At 37.4% G+C, this 21,526-nt stretch overlaps 2 protein-coding genes across 17 annotated transcripts in view; one reads left to right on the top strand and one right to left on the bottom strand.

Moving 5' to 3' along the window:
* CMSS1 (cms1 ribosomal small subunit homolog) overlaps positions 1 to 21,526 on the top strand; it is a 375,896-nt gene that overhangs the window by 72,656 nt on the left and 281,714 nt on the right. Inside the window, exon 1 of one of the 8 annotated variants that reach the window (XM_077884181.1) lies at positions 18,127 to 18,193. The exons of the other annotated variants lie outside the window; for them this stretch is intronic. Coding sequence (XP_077740307.1) covers positions 18,142 to 18,193 — 52 coding nt within the window. The 5' untranslated portion in view covers positions 18,127 to 18,141. Of the gene's footprint in view, positions 1 to 18,126; positions 18,194 to 21,526 lie in introns of those variants that run through there. 8 annotated transcript variants of the gene reach the window in all.
* The window catches only part of FILIP1L (filamin A interacting protein 1 like), a 295,693-nt gene that overhangs the window by 65,439 nt on the left and 208,728 nt on the right, over positions 1 to 21,526 (bottom strand). The gene's annotated exons all lie outside the window — the stretch shown is intronic.

The raw sequence follows: 21,526 nt of genomic DNA, 5'->3' as shown, positions 1-21,526 counted from the left end.
TACTATTTTCTGTTAGCACATTGAAGAATACTATTCCGTTACCTCTGGCTTCCCATATTATTGTTGAAAAGTCAGTCATTGATCTACATGTCATTCCTATTCTCTCTGGCCGCTTTTTTGATTTTGCCTTTGTCTTTGATATTCTGCAATTTCATTATGATGGTATTTAAGTACAGATTTCTTTTGTTCTTACTGGATTTCATTGAGATTTCTGAATCTGTGGATTGGTGTCTTTCTATCAGCCAACATTAATTGTCAGATAGCTTCTGAATAATTTTTTCTTTCTTTACCTTGTAAAACTGAGATACTTCTTAGACCATCTTACTCTGTTCTTCATATCCCTTAACTACTCTGTCAGCTGTTTTATCTCCTTAGCTCTCCTGGCTACATTTCGTAATTTCTTCAGATTTTTCTTCTAGTTTAGTAATTCTCATTGCTGATGTGCAATTGTATTTTTCATTTCCAAAGTTTCACTTTTTTCTAATTTGTTTGGTCTTTTATAGTCTGTTACTTTTCTGACTAGAAACTTCAATCCCTTTTTTATCTTTAACATATTAAGTATATTTTACATGCTGTCTATTAAATATCTGAAATCATTATCAGCAGCTCTGATTCTGCTGTCATTTCTCTGACTTTCAATCATTATGCATTATTTTTTAGTGTGTTTTCAGATTTTTTAATATGAACTCATTTATATTAGAACTCTATTTGTGGGAGTTCTTTGAACCCTAGGTTGAAGGTGGCTTTCTCTAGAGAGGATCTACATTTGTTTTCGCCAGATGCCAGAGGGTATTTTCAGCCTAGAATCTCTAGACCCAGGGGTTTTTTTGTTTTGTTTTTTGGTTTTAGACCACCCACTTAGTATGAATTTGGGCTGCCAATTCTCATGTGGGCTAACTTGTTATTATAAATTCTCAGTGGAGTTTATTTCTCCCCTTACTCCAAATGCCATAGTTCAAGGAAAGCAGTTTTCCTCACAGTTTCTAGAGGTTAATTTTGTTCCTAAGTCACCTTTACGTTCATAGGTTAGCTTTTTTGCAATCCTACCTTTATGTAGGGTTGGGAGGACCCTGGGTCTTGTCCTCTGTACCTTTTGATGCCATGAAAACTAAAATATAAGTTCACAAAGTTCAAAAAATGCTCAGGTAAGTACCTGGTACTTACCTTACTGGGTTTTCACTTTTATTCAGTCTTCAACCTTTGAATATTCCTTAGTAACTTGCTGTCTCAAGGATGTATATTTTTAAATATTTTATTCATTTTTTTAGCATTCTGGGTGTTTTGTTGGTGGTGGTATTTTTGGTTTTGTTTTGTTTTGTTTTTTGTTTTTTGTTTTTAGTGAGATAAGAGCTTAGAGTAGCTAATCAGTTTCAACATTGGAACCAGACATTAGCACAATATAATCTAATAGTGAAAACCAACCTGAAAACTCTGTAGTACTTATTTCAGATTAATGTATTAGAACCACTTCTTTGTTTCTTTATGCTAAGAAATGGAGTTTTAGCTTACCTCAGCATTTCTCTTCACTGTTCAGTGTATTAATTTGCTATCAATGATTTTTCAGATGCCAAGTAATATAAACATTGTCTCAAATATAATTATTAGCAAAACATCTTATATTTTAGTCTTTGTTAGGTCCGTATACTAATAGGAACGTATGTCTGCTGTCTAGGATGGCTAGATCCATTTGCATTTATTTGTTACATTTATATTAAATGTAATTATTTTCCTGATTTTTCAGTTACTACTCCTTAGTCTAGGGGGACACATACTAGTTAGAGCCCAGTGTAAAGAGAGAGTCTAAGAGTATTAAAGGAAGCTTCCTGGGCAGCCCGGGTGGCTCAGCGGTTTGGCGCCGCCTTCAGCCCAGGGTGTGATCCTGGAGACCCCAGATCGAGTCCCGCGTCGGGCTCCCTGCATGGAGCCTGCTTCTCTCTCTGCCTGTGTCTCTGCCTCTCTCTCTCTCTCTCTCTCTCTCTCTCGAATAAATAAATAAATAAAATCTTAAAAAAAAAGAAAAGGAAGCTTCCTCTATACTTTTACTGAACCACTATGAGAAATTAGATATTATTGAAGCACTGCAGGTGCTTCAAAGGGAAATTATTCTTAGAGGAATGATGCCGTTCTCAGGAAGATAGCCCCATCTTACACTCAGGAGCTTTGCACAGAGCACTAGGCAAGTCTCTAATTTTGTATAGAATAACATGTAATGTAAGATGACTTTATATCTTGGGAGAACTCCCAATATATGGTGACTTTAATTTATTTGCCTTCATTGAGAACTTTCCTGAAAATAGTGCCCCAGATCCTCCAAGTAGTCTAGGATGTGAATAACCAAAAGGAAATGATACGTTAGCCAGGATGCTTCCAGCCGAAGTCAACAGAAAACCTGGACTCCTTTTGCCTCAAACAATGGCAAAATATATCATCTTACAACAAAAAATCCAAACTTGGGGTAGGCTTTATTTATACATGACATGTTGCCTCTGCTTCTCTGGTTTCTGTGGCTCTGGCCTTTTCTCCTAGATGGTTTCATCCTCACCCTGGTAGCAAATGGCCTCAGCATTTCCAGACATGACATCCAGAGGTAGATCCACACATCACCCAGAAGTAGAATAGGGACCATCTCTTCTGGGTTCTTCTAAGGAGCCTAGCGACCTTCCTATGATTGTCCCCAGTCCCATCTCTAAAGTCTTGTCCTTTTATTGTATTGTCTAGAACTGTCAAAAGAAAGGAGAATAACATCATAGACCAATTAGATTTTATCCCTAATCTGGACATAGTGTCACACTCATGTAAATCATGTGGGCTCAAGAGATTATTAGTATAAGTTCTCTTTTGTATAAATTCTAAGTATGCTGCTGGCCTGTAATTATCTCTGTAAAGAGTATGGATACCCTCATTGATGCTAACCCTAGAAAGAACTGCAGAGATGCTGTGCTCAGCACTTTCCAGCAATGCTCACAGACTGAGTGAATTGCACAAACAAACTCATTCAGCAGGTCTACACTTTCATATTGCTCTCTTTAAATTGATCAGTGACCTGTACCGTACATAGTTCTGAGTGAGTGAGTGACCCATTATTCTATTAAAGCGAACTTTAAGGCCAAAATAAAAAGTTAGGAAACTCTCATATTTGAAATTCTTTTACGTCCTGATGACATATGATTTCTTTCTTTTTCCCCCCTGGCCAAAAAAATTAAGGGTGATCAGGATTAAAGCTTTACAGCATTAAAACCTATCAGTCTTCAAAACTAAAACATGACTATAGTTTTAGGGAGGAAAAATCCCCACTGGTTTCTAATCCTTGCCATTATTTTATAGACTATCCTTAGCCCGTAGTAGCTATGGAATAGAACCATAAGATACAATGCTTTATTGGTAAAAGTCAGAAATTTATTGTTTCATGTGGAAAGTGAGTATTAATATTGTGTCACGTGTTGATCTTTTTCTTTAGACATAATATAGCATTTTTCTGTGGGCAAATTTATATTCTGTTCTCAAAGAATATTAAATCTGTTTGACAAAGTGAATTTAGGCCTCTTTAACTCCCCTGACTCCATAAATACTGAATGTGGAAAATTATTTAGCTCATGTGAAGAATGTTATATCTATAATTTTAGGGTCAATGTAATGTTTTGTGAACTTTGAGGATATGGTGTTTGTGCTTCTTAAGAAACTCAGCTATAAGTAATAATGAAATTTATCATTATGGCTGACCTACTAGCTCATGTTTTTCTATATGTGCATATAGCTCTGATTTAGGAGTTCATGTAGTAAACCTACTTATTTGCTTTCTCCCCAGATTGTTCCCTGCTCTTAATTCACTATCCCTCTTTTAGCCTTAAAAAAATAGAAATTAGTTTTAGAACGGAAACAAAATAGTAGTAATAAAAAGTCAAAAAGCTTCAATGGATAGAATTGTTATTAAGGGTCCTACTGGCACTGTTTTCTAATTTTGCTAAAGCCTAAACTTTCTAGTTAGAAGAAAAAAGTCACCTGCCTAAGGCTAGCGGGGAGAGGAGTAGAGAGAGAAGGAGGCAGGCAGACTCCCCACTGAGCTGGGAACCTACCAGGGCTCCATCCCAGGATCCTGAGATCATGACCTGAGCAAAACCAAGAGTTGGACACTCAACCTACTGAGCAAACTACATAATTCTTAAATTATTAACTATGATTCTAGAAAAAATCCATAAAACCTCATATCTTAGACAGTTATGAAATTCTGTAGACAACAATATTTTTGAGCTTACCATTAAAAAAATACCTAGATTCTAAAAATGTTACAATTTTAGAATTTCACGTCTTCCCTCCAAAGACTAGATCATAGCTCTGTGCTAATTGAAAATGATTTCTGTTGACCAGCATCCCTTCATAGAATACATAGATATTTTAAAATAAAATTGGATTTTGCCACCAACCCCAAAGGCATTTTTTTTTAAATTTTTATTTATTTATGATAGTCACACAGGGAGAGAGAGAGGCAGAGACATAGGCAGAGGGAGAAGCAGGCTCCATGCACCGGGAGCCTGATGTGGGATTCGATCCTGGGTCTCCAGGATTGCGCCCTGGGCCAAAGGCAGGCGCCAAACTGCTGCGCCACCCAGGGATCCCCCAAAGGCATTTTGAAGGTAAAAAAAAAACCTGACTTCTTCTGCTGAATCCACAGATGTTTCTATTAACTTCTTTACAGCTCTCTTTTTGTTGAAGCTGGGTGCCTATACATTCAGCATTCATTTATTAAATACCTACTGCATTAAATGAGATATATATGATGGGAAGAAAGCCATTTAACATAGAACCAGCATATAATAGTCTTCAGTAAACTTAATTCCTTTCCTCTCTGCTATTATATCCAAAGTTGTATGCTATATCATGGGAAATAAATCACCTGCTTCCAGGAATTTATAGCTGAGGGTTGATTGGAAAGGTGTTAATGTGGAAGGGGAGATAGACTGGTTAAAAACTAAGTGAATTACACAAGGTGCATAAAGAAATTAAGTGCCCTTCCCACACAGAAGATATTCTACATCTGAAAAGGTGTGAGAGAAGGTGCCACTTAGGAGTTCAGGTAAATTTCCACTCTATTTGCTCCTCTGTTTTGGATGCTGAAGATGTACATCTCTGAGGAGAAACTGGTCCTGTGTCAAGTCTGAGCAGGGGAGCGAAGTGGGGGCAAATAGGATAGGGCAGATTTCACTGGCTACATTACTCTTGTGTGCTGGTGTGCTGTTCTCATCATTACATGAATAACCATTTCTTGTTAATTGTTTTTTATGTTTTGAAAGTCTGTGTTGCTTATGGTTTCTTTTGCACATGGAAGAAACATGTGATAATGCTGAATTTATATAAGTCTTAGGGCAATTTGCAATCTTCCAGCAAAAAGGGAATACTTTAATCTTCAAAATGTAGGAAGCTTGTCCATTTTGTAAAAAAAAAAAAAAAAAAAAGACTTTCAAAGTTTCATTTGTAAGATACTTCCTCAAAGAAACAATGTTATACTAAGTAGAGTTGATTCCTCCACTAGCACAAGGAGGTTTACTAAACCCATAATAAAGCCAAAAACCTGTATTTGGGGCTGCAATGGTGTGGTGATTTTGTAGTACAATAATATCATAGCTCACAATATTTATCCATAATGTGATTATTATAGCATGTAGTGGAGAACAATATTCATGCAAATGTGTAGAGTTTAAACTGTATTTTGGGTCAGCTAACTTTTTGTGGACTAGCTGGGAGCCTACATTTTACATAAAACATGATATTTATTAGCAAATGTGTTCCAGGTTCCCACTTTGGATTCCACGTGAATACCTCCCTGCCATATCCATGGCAGCCCTTGGCTCTCCAGCCTGAAGAAAATTAAGTAGCTCTGGAAATACTCTTGCCCTCCAGGTGTCATCCTTTTGAGGAGAATGTGGGCTGGCTTTTTATGGAGAGGGAACATTCGCAAGTCAGGTGTTCATAACCAAGAGAATGCCTATATATATTTTATGTGGCCAGAATGATTAAACTTAATATATTTTATTCTTAACTCTCCCAGTTTCAAGCATGACAGCATGTTCTTTTGGGCAACTTGCAGTTACCCATGTTCACGACTGGGAAAGCTGAAAACATCCCCCTTTAAATAAAGGATGAATCATAATTCAACTAGCTTTGCAGTTGGCTTCATGGATTTAGTGAGCTGTTGCTCAGCAGGACTGTTTTTGTTTTGTTTTGTTTTTTTAATGTAGCCTGTAACATGATTGGTAATATTTGTGGGTTCTTCAAAGTACTCTTTTCCTTTCTGCTCCTGGATAAGAGCTTATTTTTTGGCCTATCTTCTTTTCCACAGAAGCAAATATCCTGGCCTATATTTCTGACCTATAGATAGGTTTTAGTAGGTCAAAAGAGGATAATCAGTGCACACTGAAATCAGCATTCGTTTGTTGTTAGTGTACATATAACACAAGACTTCCACATTTTATCACCATAAATCTCCTTCATCTTGGGTGGAAAACCCCTTCCTCTGAAGTAATCTCCATGGTGTTTTCTTCTCTTGACACAGGGCAATCTATCCCCAAGCAACCTGAGCCCATGGAACAGGTGCCTTGTTAAAAGACTGTGGTTAAATGTTGGGTAAACTCTAGCAGTGATTGTTAGAAAAGAAAAGAATGTTGATATTTGCCGAGGGTTTGACAAAGCCCCTCACCTATGTTTGACCAAACTTTAAGCTGTGAAGATACGCTTTTTGGAGAGGAGACATGCGGCTCAGTGGAAGAGAGAACCATTTGCTTCTGTAGGTAATTGTTGTGGTTCGGTATTCTAAAGCGTGAGTCACAGATGTCTTTATGATTACACATCCCTCCCAGCATATGAGAAATACACTTTAGAGTAAAGGAAGTTAAGAGAAAACAGAAGTGTGAATAACTGCTAATGGTGCTCTCTCTGGCTCCATTCCGTCTGCCATTTCATCATACATAAAGGGTAGTTCAGAGATTCTTTCCTGGCAAATAAGTGGCAACATATGTTTGAAACAGTGAATGGAAACTATAGGGAGAAAATGACAGGCATATGGCAATAGGAAGGCAAGGGAAAATTTGTTGCCCTAATGTTAGCCACATAATTGATATGGTCTTCCATAGAAGGGCTGTTTTACTTTAAAAAGTCTGCATGCCCCATTAGTACAGCATTTCTGCGTGTGGAATGTATATAGTTTCTAGATTTGTTTTGTTTTGCTTTTTCATGAATGGCTGTCACATTAAGCTATTAAAGCTCGATACAGAAGTCTTGAGAGAAGGGTTCTCAAAGGGGAAAGACAGAACCTAGTCAGGAAATGGGACCCTGTATTAAAGTAGTAAAAACAAAAAAGGGAGGAAACACTTAAGAACAATCACGCTGAAGGGCTAAGAAAAGAGGAATGGGTCCCAAATACTGTTTTCAAGCATGTTCTTCTTTTAAATAATTCTACAGTGACAGTGTTTATGATTCATTTAGTTGTGATAGTAACTAAATCTTTGCTCAATGGGTTGAGATTCCAAAAGTCACCTTAAAGGGCACATGTTTGTTTTGTTACATGATGTGAAAGCACAATGATTTACTTTTTTTTTTTTTTTTTGAGATTTTATTTATTTGAGAGAGTGAGACAGCGCATGAGCACAAGCAGGGAGGGGGCAGGGGGAGAGGGAGAAGCAGATCCCCCACTGAGTGGGGAGCCTGAGGTGGGGCACAGTCCTAGGACCCTGAGATCATGACCTCAGCCACGTCAGATGCATAACTGACTGAGCCACCCAGGTGCCCCAGCACAATGATTTACTTTGGAAAAATAATTTTCTTAAAAGAAAAATATTAATGTATACTAATGCACTGAAGCCTGTTTACAGTTGTATGTCATACAAGGCTATTAGTTAAGGCTATTAGTTAGGAAATGTGTTTGCAGCGTTTAAAATTTAATTATGGCCTATTGTTATATCACAGAAAAGTGTTAGCATAATTTGTTTCTTAGAACAAATTTTGTTTTATTTGCTCAGAAATGATTATGACAATATCATCAGCCTTTGTTTCTAAGATTCCGTTAACTGCTTAATAAGACTTTTGTTCTGATTTTTGAGAAAAATCAATTGGTGTTATTATTGATTTGGGACTTGACAGTGAATAATGTTAGCATGAACAAAGGACGTTAATATGTATATATCTATAAAAATTATTTAAATGTGTCAATTCTACAAAACCCAACTGTTCTTTACCTTCTCTTACAATATCCAGCTTTACTATGACTGGTGTAATTGGTATGATTTTTTACATCTGGTCTCATGCTTTAAAAATGGATATCTAAAAGGTAATCTAAACACAGTATTTTATTTGTAGTTAGAAATTTCTGCATACAGTTGGCCCTTGAACAAGGCAAGGGCTAGGGGCACTCATCCCCTACACAATCAGAAATCCACACATAACTGTTGACTAACCCAAAATTTAATTGCTAACAGTCTGTTGTTGACAGGAAACCCTACTGATAACATAAACAGTGATTGACACCTTTTTTATGTTATATGTATTATATACTGTATTCTTACAATAAAGCTAGAAAAAAGTATTAAGAAAATCATAAGGAAGAGAAAATATATTTTGTAGTAGCATACTGTATTTATTGGGGAAAAAATTCTACATTATAAGTGGACTTGCACAGTTTAAACACAAGTTGTTCAAGGATCAACTGTATATTTACATGTAAAATAAAGCAGGGCGTGGCAGGGAAAAGGCATGACTAAGTTTTACAGCCTGCCCACTACCAATTTTTGCACCATTCTCAAGCTAAGAATGGTTTTTACAATTTTAAAAAGTTGAAAATGTCAAAATAATAATATTCCATGATATGTGAAAATTACATAAAACTTAAATTTTAAGTGTCCATAAGATTTTATTGGGACAAGCGATATCTATTTGTTTACTTATTACCTGGCTGCTTTCCTGTTCCAACACCAGAATTGAGTAGTTGCAACAAGACCATCTGGCCTGCAAAGCCTAAAATATTTACCACCTGGTACTTTATTGAAAGAAATTTGCTGACCACTGTTCTTTTTTTTTTTTTTAAGATTCTATTTATTTATTTATTCATGACACGGGGGTGGGGGGAGAGAGAGAGAGAGGCAGAGACACAGGCAGAAGAGGAAGAAGCAGGCTCCATGCAGGGAGCCCGACGTGGGACTCGATCCCAGGACTCGAGGACCACTCCCCGAGGCAATGGCAGGCCCTAAACCGCTGAGCCACTCAGGGATCCCCTGCTGACCACTGTTCTATACCTTTGGTAATAGATACAGTTTAAAACAAAGCAGACAAAAGGCAACCACAAGTTGCCTCAATTTTTATATATCTCAACTAATTTGTGTTAATTTGCCTAAACCAAATTTTGAATTTTCTGTACTTGTTTTGTTTGTTTGTGTTTTCAGATCTTGAATAATTTGTGTTATCTGAAGATTTATATTATTGCCAAGACAATGGATGATGCCTTTTGGTGGAGTACTGAAGTAACACGCTCTATTTGAGGGGGAATTTAGAATAGTGAAAATAGAAAAACAAAGTTTAGTTTCTGAGACTAATGGGAAGCAGTGAGGTTCTAAACTGATTATATTTAGTTTTCTTTTTACCTGGCATATCACTTTCTCTTATTCTAACTTGCCCAGAAAGAGGATATCAGGAGTGAGTGGTTTGGATTATAGGAGAATTCTGTAAGAGAGCACTACCCCCCCCACCACCATAGCATGTCAAAGCATTCTGCTTAAGTGCATGTGGCAAAACATTGCCATATAAATATACAGTGTTCATGACTAAATGAAGTTTTCCTTGTCTCTAACCACCTTGAATAATTGAGACCTGACTGTATTAAGAAAACATATCCTACCTCCTATATGGGTCCCTCATACTAATCTTAGATTCAATATTCGGGGGTGGGTTTTTTTTAATTTCTTGAATTAGCCATCAAAATGTATTTTTTTAATTAATTTATTCATGAAAGACATAGAGAAAGGGGGAGAGAGAGAGAGAGAGAGAGAGAGGCAGAGACACAGGCAGAGGGAGAAACAGGCTCCATGCAGGGAGCCCGACGTGGGACTCCATCCTGGGTCTCCAGGATTATGCCCTGGGCCGAAGGCAGGCACTAAACCACTGAGACACCCAGGGATCGCCTCAAAATGTATTTTAAATAGACTTCGTCTAGTTTATCAGACTCTCAAAAAAGAAGTCTTGGCTTAAATATTGCTTATTTGAGAGTTTAGATGTGATACATTATTTCTGTTGCATATTTTGAGGGTTTAAAAAGATTGTTAAAAAGTAGCGGTATTTTGGGGCAGCCCGGGTGGCTCAGCAGTTTAGCGCCACCTTCAGTCCAGGGCCTGATCCTAGGATCAGGATCAGGATCCCTCTGACCCGGGATCAAGTCCCACATGGGGCTCCTAGTCCAGGGTCTAATCGAGTCCCACATGGGGCTCTTCAGTCCAGGGCCTGATCCTAGGATCAGGATCAGGATCCCCCTGACCCGGGATCAAGTCCCACATGGGGCTCCCTGCATGGAGCTTGTTTCTCCCTCTGCCTGTGTCTCTGCATCTCTCTCTTTGTGTCTCTCATGAATAAATAAATAAAATCTTAAAAAAAAAAAAGTAGCTGTATTTCTATATTATAGATAACAATTATTTTTAGAGGTGTGTTATGGGTATATGGAATGAAAAATATTTCAAATAAATTGTTCCACATGGAATTACACAATGCCCAGGGGTTATGTTTGCTCTGATTCTTTATGTCTAATCTCATCTTTTCCAAAACCTTTTCTTTTAAAAATAGAAACCTAGAAAGGTCAACTAACAAAATTTTTCTTTTGTAGTGATAAATTTCTAACAGATGAATGTTTTTTAAGGTGTTATTTATTTATTCATGAGAGAGAGAGAGAGAGAGAGAGAAGCAGGCTCCAAGCAGGGAGCCTGACATGGGACTGGATCCTGGGTCTCCAGGATCATGCCCTGGGCCAAAGGCAGCACTATAAACCGCATCGGGCTCCCTGCATGGAGCCTGCTTCTCCCTCTGCCTGTGTCTCTGCCTCTCGCTCCCTCTCTCTCTCTCATGAATAAATAAATAAATAAAATCTTTAAAAAAAAGTGTGTGTACCTTTTTCGCATTATCCTAGTAGTTTTTTGTTTACTTTAATGTGTCTTGGTCTATCACACAATATCAGAAGGTGAAATTAAGGGAGAAATATCCCACAAACACTGAGTCTGAATCTTGGAGTCTGAAACTCTCATGGAAGTTTAGGTATATTTCAAGCTACTCTATTACGAGTATTAATATTAAAATGAATCTGATTTCTGTTGGAATTTCAGATCACCTGAGAAGGACTGAACACACAAAGAGAAAAAATGTAATTACACCTTTTATTTAAAGCCTAAGAGACAGCTACAATAGATGTGTTTTGATTCTGTTAGATGGAGATTTTATGTGTGCATTTATTTAGAGGAACTCATTTTTTTCCCATCTCAAAATAGTATGTTAAGAGAAAGTAGTTTCTGGTATTTGTTGATCTTTATTTTGAGCATATAAAAAGTCTGTTCAATTTTATTTTATTTTGCTTTAAAGATTTATTTATTTACTTTAGAGAAAGAGAGCATGCAAGTGGAGGAAGAGCCAGAGGGAGAGGGAGGGAGAGAGAAAATCTTAAGAAGATTCCCCGCTGAGCACAGAATTCAATGCTGGGCTCAATCCCAGGACCCTGAGATCATGACCTGAGCCAAAACCAAAAGTTGGACACTTAACCATCTGAGCTACCCAAGTGCCCCTGTTCAATTTTATTTTGAACATAACATTTGATTATAGTTTTCAAAAGCAGACTGCTGGCAAATTATTTTATGTTGCAGGTGTTTTGGACATTTTTGCCATGATACATCCTTTTAGCCTTAATGAGAATTACTAATGCACTAGATAAAAAATGGAAATCATATATTTTGAGATCATATCGAAAATATTCCACCTAATTCTTTATACAAAGAAGTTGTCCATGAATTATGTTGACTATAGAATTAAAATTAAAATAATTAGAAGTTATTGTATATAAAGGTTTTAGGTGTTTGTGAAATCAGTGTGGTAGCCATTATGATTTACTGCTGTTGCTTTTTTTCTAGCAGTTTCCTAGCCCCTGTTGCATTCCTCAACAAAATATTTCTTAAGATAAAGTGTGAGGAATAATACTAAAGGTACACTGGTCCTGCACCTGAAATTCCTGAAATTGTTTCTGAAATTGTTAAAATGGACATTTTGGACGCCCACCTCCATCTTGAATGTGACTCCACTATGTCCAGCTTCAGGACATCTTTGGCTAATACACATTAACATCCCAGGGATGATGAGCAAGGTTGTGGAGTCAGACTCCCCGCATTTGGTCTTTATTTCTCCATTTACCAGTTATGTAACCTCTTTGTGCCTCTGTTTCCTCATCTATAAAATGGAATTAAATGGGAGTACCTCCTCATTCAGTTGTTGTATTAGAGTTATGGCCATTAAGTACTTAAAGAAGCACCTACACAAAGGATTCAACTACTTAGCTCTCATTATGCATTTCTAAGATATCATCTATGGTGTCCTGGTTGTATTAGATCTTTGAAATCCTCTAATTCCTGGGTGTTCTATATGTTGGCAAATTGAACTTAAATAAAAATTTTTAAAGATTTTATTTATTCATGAGAGACACAGAGAGAGAGGCAGAGACATAGGTAGAGGGAAAAGGAGGCTCCCCGTGGGGAACCCAATGTAGGACTCCATCCCCAGACCCGGGACCACACTCTGAGCTGAAGGGAGAAGCTCAACTGCTGAGCTACCCAGGCATCCCTAAATAAAAATTAAAAAAGAAAAAAGAACAGAAAGAAAAGGCATCCAAATAGAAAGAAAGAAAGAAAGAAAGAAAGAAAGAAAGAAAGAAAGAAAGAAAGAAAGAAAGAAAGAAAGACTCTAATTCTATAGTCAGATCCAAATCAGCAGTATTTTAGGATGAAATAAATGTAAATGTGCATGAAAGCTTTTTGAAAATTTAGACTGTAATACCCACCTAGAACAGCATTGGCATATAGTAGATACTCAGTAAATATTTAGAGAATTAATGGATGAAAATATACACATATAATGGTGATGTCATTCTTAAAATTCATGACTAAATTCTGGAATCAAAGCCATTCAATTGTTAGATTTCAGAGAGATAATTTGACTCTTTGTTAGTGAGGTGTGAATAACAAAGGTATTGATAATGAGGATATTAATAACCATTCATATATACCTGGCACTTACTGTGAGTAAAATACTATTCTAAACACTTTATAAGTACATAGATTAATTCATTTAATCTTTAGAGCAATCTATAAGGTAGATACTACTATTATCCTCATTGAATAGATGAAGAAACTGAGTCTGAGATTATAAATAACCAGGATTCAAATCCAGGAACTTTGGCTCCAGAATCTATGCTCTTAAGTCTTTGTTATAAACAAGTTATAATTTCATAATAGGTATTTAGTCCAATCTTTTTTTCCCCACTTAATGCTCATCAGAATAACCATACAGTACCAAAAATGCTAGTCAGTTGCCTAGTCCTTCCTCTTTCTGCTCTCACGAAAGTCCCAAGCATTGATACTCTAACTGGGCTGCAGATTAGAACTGCCTGGGGGCTTTCAGTGCTTTTGAGTCTTAGAGATGCACTTAATTGATGCACACTGAGTATCAAAATTTTAAAAGTATTCCTGGTGATTCTAATATTTAGCATAGTTTTAGTCCACTGGTCTAAAGGAAAATTAAATTGGTGTGGGCCCTAGAACACACTTGAGGGGTCAGGGCTTGAAGGTAGTAGAATCTGGATCCTTGAGTATCCAGGATCTGAAACTCAAGCCAGTTTGCATTGTTTCTTGTTGAAAATTGCTTCCTTTGCATGCAAAGAATACCGGTTGGAAATGGTTGGAAATACCAGGGGCCAGGGGATTCAGAGTTTACCGAGGGTTTAAGTTGTGTAGACTATCCTTTCAATTTGTTTAAAAAAAAAATCAAGTAAATTTTGACATTGCTTTAGTCTTGGGGCCTTAAATGGCCATTGAAAATTCTAAGGAAATTTATCTGGAAAAAGAAAATGGCTACAAGTGGGACTAGGATAGTGCTTTCCTTTAGGGTTACGAGCTTATTGCTCCAATGAGAAGCGTAGCCTGACTTTACTAATCTGTTTAGGAAAATTGATATTTATTTCAAATGTTTATGGTTTATCGTCTCAGAAGATTAATGCCAAATCCTCAAAAATGTAGTGACGAGCGATGACTCATTTTAGCTCATGTCAAAACAATGCGCTTTTGTAATTTGCCTGTCTCTGGGGAAGCTATTAAACACTAAACAAAATGCCTCAGAATGAAACTGATTGAGTGTTTTAAATTATGTACTTTTGCTTGGCTATTAGCCAGAGTTCTTTGGGAAAACTCACTGCACATCAAGAGCTGTGATTTGTGCTGACAGTGGTACTACATAGTTTATGCTGCTTCAGTACCAGTGGTGTATATTCTAAAGTTAAATAGTCAAACAAAGCTTAGTCTTTTTGATAAACAATTTATGTTAACTCTACTCTCCGCCAAGTGATTTTTTTCTTTGTTAAACTTTGGATGGAATATACCTAATGGATAAGATATTTTTGTCTGTATTATCTTGTTGACAAATAGCACAGATTCCAACAAACTAAAGAATAGTTATTATATATATATATATATTAAGATTTATATATTTGTTTCTTTGTAAGTAGTACCATATATCTTGTCCCAAGTAGAGCTCAGCATAGTGTTTTACATGTAACAGATACACAAAATATATGTGTTATTGATGATCATGATACCAATAAAAAAAAAAACAGTAGCTTTTAATTACCTATGGTCTGGCTGCTGGTATATATTAGGCCTTTTAAAAATTAGTGTTAGGCTAACCACATTTTATTTTTCAGGAGCAAAATATTTAAATGACTGGCTTACTTTCACTGACCTCCTGAGTAATGAGATTTACAATTTACAATGTTAGGTTAGGTTTTTTTTTTTTTTTTTTTTAGCTTTGATGTTTTTAAGAAACACTTTTATTGGGACACCTGGGGGGCTCCTCCAATTAAGTGTCCCAACTCTTGATTTCAGCTCAGGTGTCAATCTCAAGTTCATGAGTTCAAGTCCTACATTGGGCTTGACACTAGGCATGGAGCCTACTTTAAAAATAAAACTTTCATCAGTATAATTAACTCTTAATATTAGTAACCAAATATTCATAGTATCATGTGGCACTTTTTTAGTAGGCAGTTGGGTACATGGTCTCCTGACAACCAAAAGTATGGGGCCACTCATGACTATATCACATACAGCACACCTAGGAAAGAGTAGGTATTCAATAGATATTTGTTGAATTGAACAGATGTTCTTCTACTCATTGCTTATGCTATGAAGAAATTCTTCAAGAATCAATTTCTTCATGGGGTATTTGGGTGACTCAGTTCATTAAGTGTTGACTCTTGATTTCTGCTCGGGTTGTGATCAGGGTTGTGAGATCCAGCCCCACATCGGGCTCTTTGCGGGGCATGAATGAAGCCTGCTGAAGATGCTCTCTCTCCCTCTTCCTCTATGCCTCACTGCCCCCCAACTTATTGGCACTCTCTCTCTCCCCATCCCCAAAAAAGAAAAAAAAGGAATCAATTTCTCCAGGTGCAGTTGAAAAGGACATGAAAGGACATGGAAAGGTAATGAAAATAAGCTAAGTTAATAGTATGATCTTATTTTTGATTAAAAATGTAGCATATCCACATCTTATGTTTTCTGCCAGTCTAGTTACCGGTCTTTTTTTTTCTTTCTGAATGACCGTCACTTTTTAATGTCTTTTTTTTGTCATAAATTTATTTTTTATTGGTGTTCAATTTGCCAACATACAGAATAACACCCAGTGCTCATCCCGTCAAGTGCCCCCTCAGTGCCCGTCACCCAGTCACCCCACCCCCCCGCCCACCTCCCCTTCCACCACCCCTAGTTCGTTTCCCAGAGTTAGGAGTCTCCCTTTCTGATATTTCCCACTCATTTTTTCTCCTTTCCCCTTTATTCCCTTTCACTATCCTTTATATTCCCCAAATGAATGAGACCATATAATGTTTGTCCTTCTCTGATTGACTTATTTCACTCAGCATAATACCCTCCAGTTCCATCCACGTCGAAGCAAATGGTTAGTTACCTGTCTTGAAAAAGATAATAACCAAAGGCTATTACCAAAGTTGAAGTTTTCACATAGTGCAAATAAAATGATAATGAGATGACTTCCATTGGAAGACAATCAAAAATTAATTGTAACCATTAAAATGGAAGGAAGGATATATAAGTAGTGTGGCAGGGCAAACACATTCATGTTCATCTAAACTTAGAATTGTTAGAATCAGAGCCTTGAAGGAAGTGCCTGTACTCGATGAGCAATACACTAGAGGCTGTATCACTTTAGAGTTAAGAGTACATATAGACAAGTGGTCAGACTGCTATGTTCTGTTCACCCCTCTGCCCGTTTCTAGCCGTGTGTCCTTAAGTACCTTATTTATCTTCCCCACCTTCAGTTCATTCATCTGTTAAATGCTGCTAAGAATAGTACCTATTTTGTAGGAGTGTTATGAGAATTAAGGATTATGTGAAAAACACTTAAAACAGTGGCTGGTATATAACCAACTCAATGTGTGTGTGTGTGTGTGTGTGTGTGTACACATGTGCTTGTTTTAAAGCATTTGCCATATTGTTTGGGTAGGCTATAAAAGAAACAGGCTTAGAGAATTTGATAGACTTATGGAAGAAATCCAAAATTGACTATTAAATGAAATTTATCTTTTACGGTTGTACCTTCACAGGCCCCTACATGGCCTTCTTGGCTGCCACCCTCAGAGACAGGGACCCTGGTTTGGTTGCGTCAGTGACCTGACTCAAAAAAGTATTTGTTTCTCTTTTTACTAAGATGCTTCACACAGAAAACTATGCAATGCTTCTTTCTTATTTCCCAGGCTGAAATAATGAAATAAGGATAAAACTATAGTCCCCTGCTGCTTCATTTACTTGTGCTAATTGTCCTAAATGAAAAACTCTTCATTTGGTAATAGAAAAGTATGGCTTCAAGAAATAGAAACAAGCCCAAGCTAATTGAGTTAAGCAAGATCTTTGGCCGGGAAAAGTAACTATTGAGATATGCATCTTGTTTTTCCAAGCAAATGCTCCTACTTCAGAATCTGTGAGTGGGCCTTAATTCATTTACCTGGTTTAAGTTGCCCAGTTTTCAGACAACCACTCTACATTTCTGGCAGCAGTGAGTGTGATGAATGTTTTTGTTATTGTTACTCTTAATGTGTGGTTTTTATTCTCAATATAAACAAAGGTCTGTAAGGACCATAGACCAGATTGTTTCACCATTACAATGTGCTTATTTTGTTATTTCCATCATTTGTTAGTATTTTGTTCCTAATCTTGGAGTGGATCTTTCAGTAGAGAGAAAAATTGCTTTCCAATCAAGTATTTGTACTGTACTTTAAGTAGGAAAGCCTGCCTGGTAAAAAATTTATTCAGTTTCTATCAAGGCAGGTTTTTTGGCACTGTTTTTTTTCAGAAACCAAATTAAAGTAGGGTCTTTGAAAAATATGTTTAACATCCTCCTTTAAACTAGGATTTTCCGTTAAAATGAAGTCAAAGAGCCTTCCGAACATTAATTTTTGTTAGTTTGACATCTTTCTATTCCAAACTTTAGAAGCCTAAAAGTTTTCCTTACTTTTCTTTTGCATTCCCATCTCCCCTCCCCCTTTTTAATGGCTGCTCATTGCTTCTCAGTCAACCTGAAATTCAGGCTTATTTTAACTCCCATCACTGTCTGTAGTGACTACCTCTTCCTTGCCTCCCATGCCCACTTTCTTCTTTGGAATTTGGCAGTACTTGTCCTCTGTTATTCCAGCATCCTGAGTCTCATTTGGCTCTTTTCCCTCAATGTCATTGTTTCTACAAGTGACCCGCCTCCCTCTTCCCTTCCAGTCCCTGACAGGCTTCTTGAAAAAATATTAACTACACTCAGTGCTCACCACCCTCTTTGGATCCTTGAAATTTGGTTTCAGCACCTGCCATTCTGATGGAATTGTTCTCTCAGAGGTCATTGGTGACTACTTCATCAGATCTAACAGGTTGTATCCTCTGCTACTTCATCCTCTCCTACTTTCCTATGCCAGTTAACACAGTTAACTGCTTACCCACTCCCTGAAATTTTTCCTTTGGCTTCTAAGACACTGGGCTCTCCCAAATTATTTTTCTATATCTTCTTTTCTAACTTCCTTGATAGCTTATCCTCCTTATTCTCTAAATGTAGGCATTTGCTGGGACAATCCAACCCTTTGCTTTCTATACAATTTCCTCCTTAGGACTCTAATCTATGCCTACTGTTTCAACTTTCCTCTTTACACTAAAACTCCCACATCTTTATCATTAGCCACTGCTTGCGTGACTTCTGTCTACCTCCATCTTACTGTTACTCCTAGATGTCTCACCAGTTTCTCAAGCATAGCATTCCAAAGCCACCTCTCCCAGCCTTTCAGTTGCTGTTATTAGGAGCGATCTTCTTGTCACTAAGGTTTGTAAAAGTTACTGAGTCCAATCATTTCTACCTCTTGCATCTTCAGATTGTGTAACATACTTCATTTTACAATTTATAAGCATTATTTTTCCATTTTTCTCTTTCATTCAGGTGTAATTTATATTTAGTAATGTGCACAAATATTAAGTCCACAGATTGATGAGTTTTTACATATGTATATACCTGTGTAAACTCTATCCAGACCAAAATATAGAATATGTCCAACTTCCTAGCAGACCTCCTTTGTGCCACCTTCCTATTGATATCCACTTTCTTCCTAGGAGGCAACCATCATTTTGACCTCTATTACCATAAATAAAATAGATTTTGTCTATTTTGAACTTCATGTAAATAGATTATTATATTAATGGAAATTAAACTTCATATAAATGGAATTTTATATTGCCACCAGAAATACATGCATATTCCACTTGCTTCATTTCCTCATCAACACTTGATTTTGTCCTTTTAGTTTTAGCCTTTGTGGTAGGGCTATAGTGGTATCTCATTATAGTTTTAATTTGCATTTGTCTGATGATTAATAACATTGAACTTTTCAGGTGCTTATTTGGATATCCTCTTTCATGAAATGTCTCTTAAGTCTTTTTTTTTATATTGTGTTATCAGTGTTTTTTTTTAATTGATTCAGAGTTCTTTATATATTCTGAATGTTGATCTTTGTTGGTTATACAAATACACAAAATTTCCTCCAATCTGTGACTTGCCTTTTCATCCTGATTATTGTTGCATTTTGAATAACAAAAGTTATTAATTTTTTAAAAGATTTTATTTATTTATTCATGAGAGACAGAGAGAGAGAGAGAGGCAGAGAGACAGGCAGAGGGAGAAGCAGGCTCCATGCAGGGAGCCCGACGTGGGACTCGATCCCGGGACTCCAGGATCACACCCTGGCCTGAAGGCAGCGCCAAAGCACTGAGCCACCGGGGCTGCCCAAGTTATTAATTTTAATAAGGGGATCCCTGGGTGGCCCAGCGGTTTAGTGCCTGCCTTTGGCCCAGGGCGTGATCCTGGAGACCCGGGATCGAGTCCCACGTCGGGCTCCCGGTGCATGGAGCCTGCTTCTCCTTCCGCCTGTGTCTCTGCCCCCCTCTTTCTCTTTCTATGTCTATCATGAATAAATAAATAAAATCTTTTAAAAATTTTTCAATAAGGTATAGTTTATTAATCTTTTATGATTGTCACTTTTTCTATCCTCTTCAAGAAATCTTGGGATCCCTGGGTGGCGTAGGGATCCCTGGGTGGCGTAGGGATCCCAGGGTTTGGCGCCTGCCTTTGGCCCAGGGCGCGATCCTGGAGACCGGGGATCGAATCGCACATCAGGCTCCCGGTGCATGGAGCCTGCCTCTCCCTCTGCCTATGTCTCTGCCTCTCTCCCTTTCTCTCTCTGTGACTATCATAAATAAATTAAAAAAAAAAAAAAAAAAAAAACAGAAAAGAAATCTTTACCTTCTTCAAGATTGTGAAGATAAGGGCAGCCTGGGTGGCGCAGCAGTTTAGCGCAGCCTTCAGCCCAGGGCATGATCCTGGGGTCCCTGGATCAAATCCCACGACGGGCTTCCTACATGGAGCCTGCTTCTCCCTCTGCCTGTGTCTCTACCTCTCGCTCCCACTCTCTCTCTCTCTCTCATGGATAAATAAAATCTTTTAAAAAAAAGATTGTGAAGATAAACTGAGGCTCAGAGAGGTTAAGTGGTTTTTTCTAAGATTGTGGCAGGCTGTTAGTTGTCTTTAAAACATCAATTGGATGTTTGGATTGGATCAATAAAATATAAATAGAAGAGATGGTCATCTCCAACTTGAAAACAAGATATCTTTCATGTATTTTACCCTCCCTCCACCCTCTATGTACTGTAACATAGACATAATAGAATTTCAGATCTGATCATGTTGGTGAAGACAGTACTCAGAATGATCCCATGGAACAGAGCTCTTATTTAAGTTTATAAAAGTAATATTTAAAATTATTTAAATAGGGGCTCCTGAGTGGCTCAGTTGGTTAAGCATCTGGCTTTAGCTCAGGTCATGATCTCAGGGTCCTGGGTGGAGCCCCACATTGGGCTCCCTGCTCAACAGGGAGTCTACTTCTCTCTCTCTTTCCCTCTGATTCTCCTCCCCATTCACTGTCTCTGAAATAAATAAATAAAATATTTTTAAAAATTATTTAAATAATAAAGGAATTCAGATACTACTGTTTTCCTTCAAGCCATTCCTCATCCCTTAATTAGTATTCACCTTTTTTATTTCCTACTGTCTGAATGTTTTTCTGCTCCTGAGGACAAGGAACATTTTTTGGTCCACTGCTTTGCACGTGGTAGGCACTTGGTAAGCATTTTGAAATAAATGAATAAATAAACCCAATGACAAGTAAAGTTTTCAGAAGCTAAAACTATACATTTAATATTAAGAAATGCTGATCTGGTCATGCAATGAGTGCAGCCTGAGACGTTCTCTCTCCACATTGGTTCTGTGCCTTCTCTTCATTGAGGTTCTGACTCAGCAGTTCTGACTCAGCAGATTGGCTGTGCTATATCACTTTTATCTTCTGTAACAGTGCTCATACACCTGGGTATCTTGGTACTAATTACTGACATAGTGTGACCATGACCTCGTTTGACCTTTTAGCACACCCCTTCTGACTGCTATACAATGAGAAGAGGCTCACATGGAAAAAGAGATGCTATTTTCTATTTGAAGCAAATGATTTGACTTAGATAACTATGTGACAACTGGCTTCACTCAGATTCTCTTGGCATCTTAAAAGAACATTTGAACCATATTTGAGATACCATTGTGTTCCTACCTTCAAATACAACAGTTGGAGATTGTGATTCAGTATGTTTGAGGTTGGGCCCAGAAATCTGCACTT

The sequence above is a fragment of the Canis aureus genome, chromosome 35 (assembly GCF_053574225.1).
Source record: "Canis aureus isolate CA01 chromosome 35, VMU_Caureus_v.1.0, whole genome shotgun sequence".
NCBI lineage: Eukaryota > Metazoa > Chordata > Mammalia > Carnivora > Canidae > Canis > Canis aureus.
Note: the sequence above shows the minus strand (reverse complement) of the source record. Positions and strands in the feature narration are given on the sequence as shown.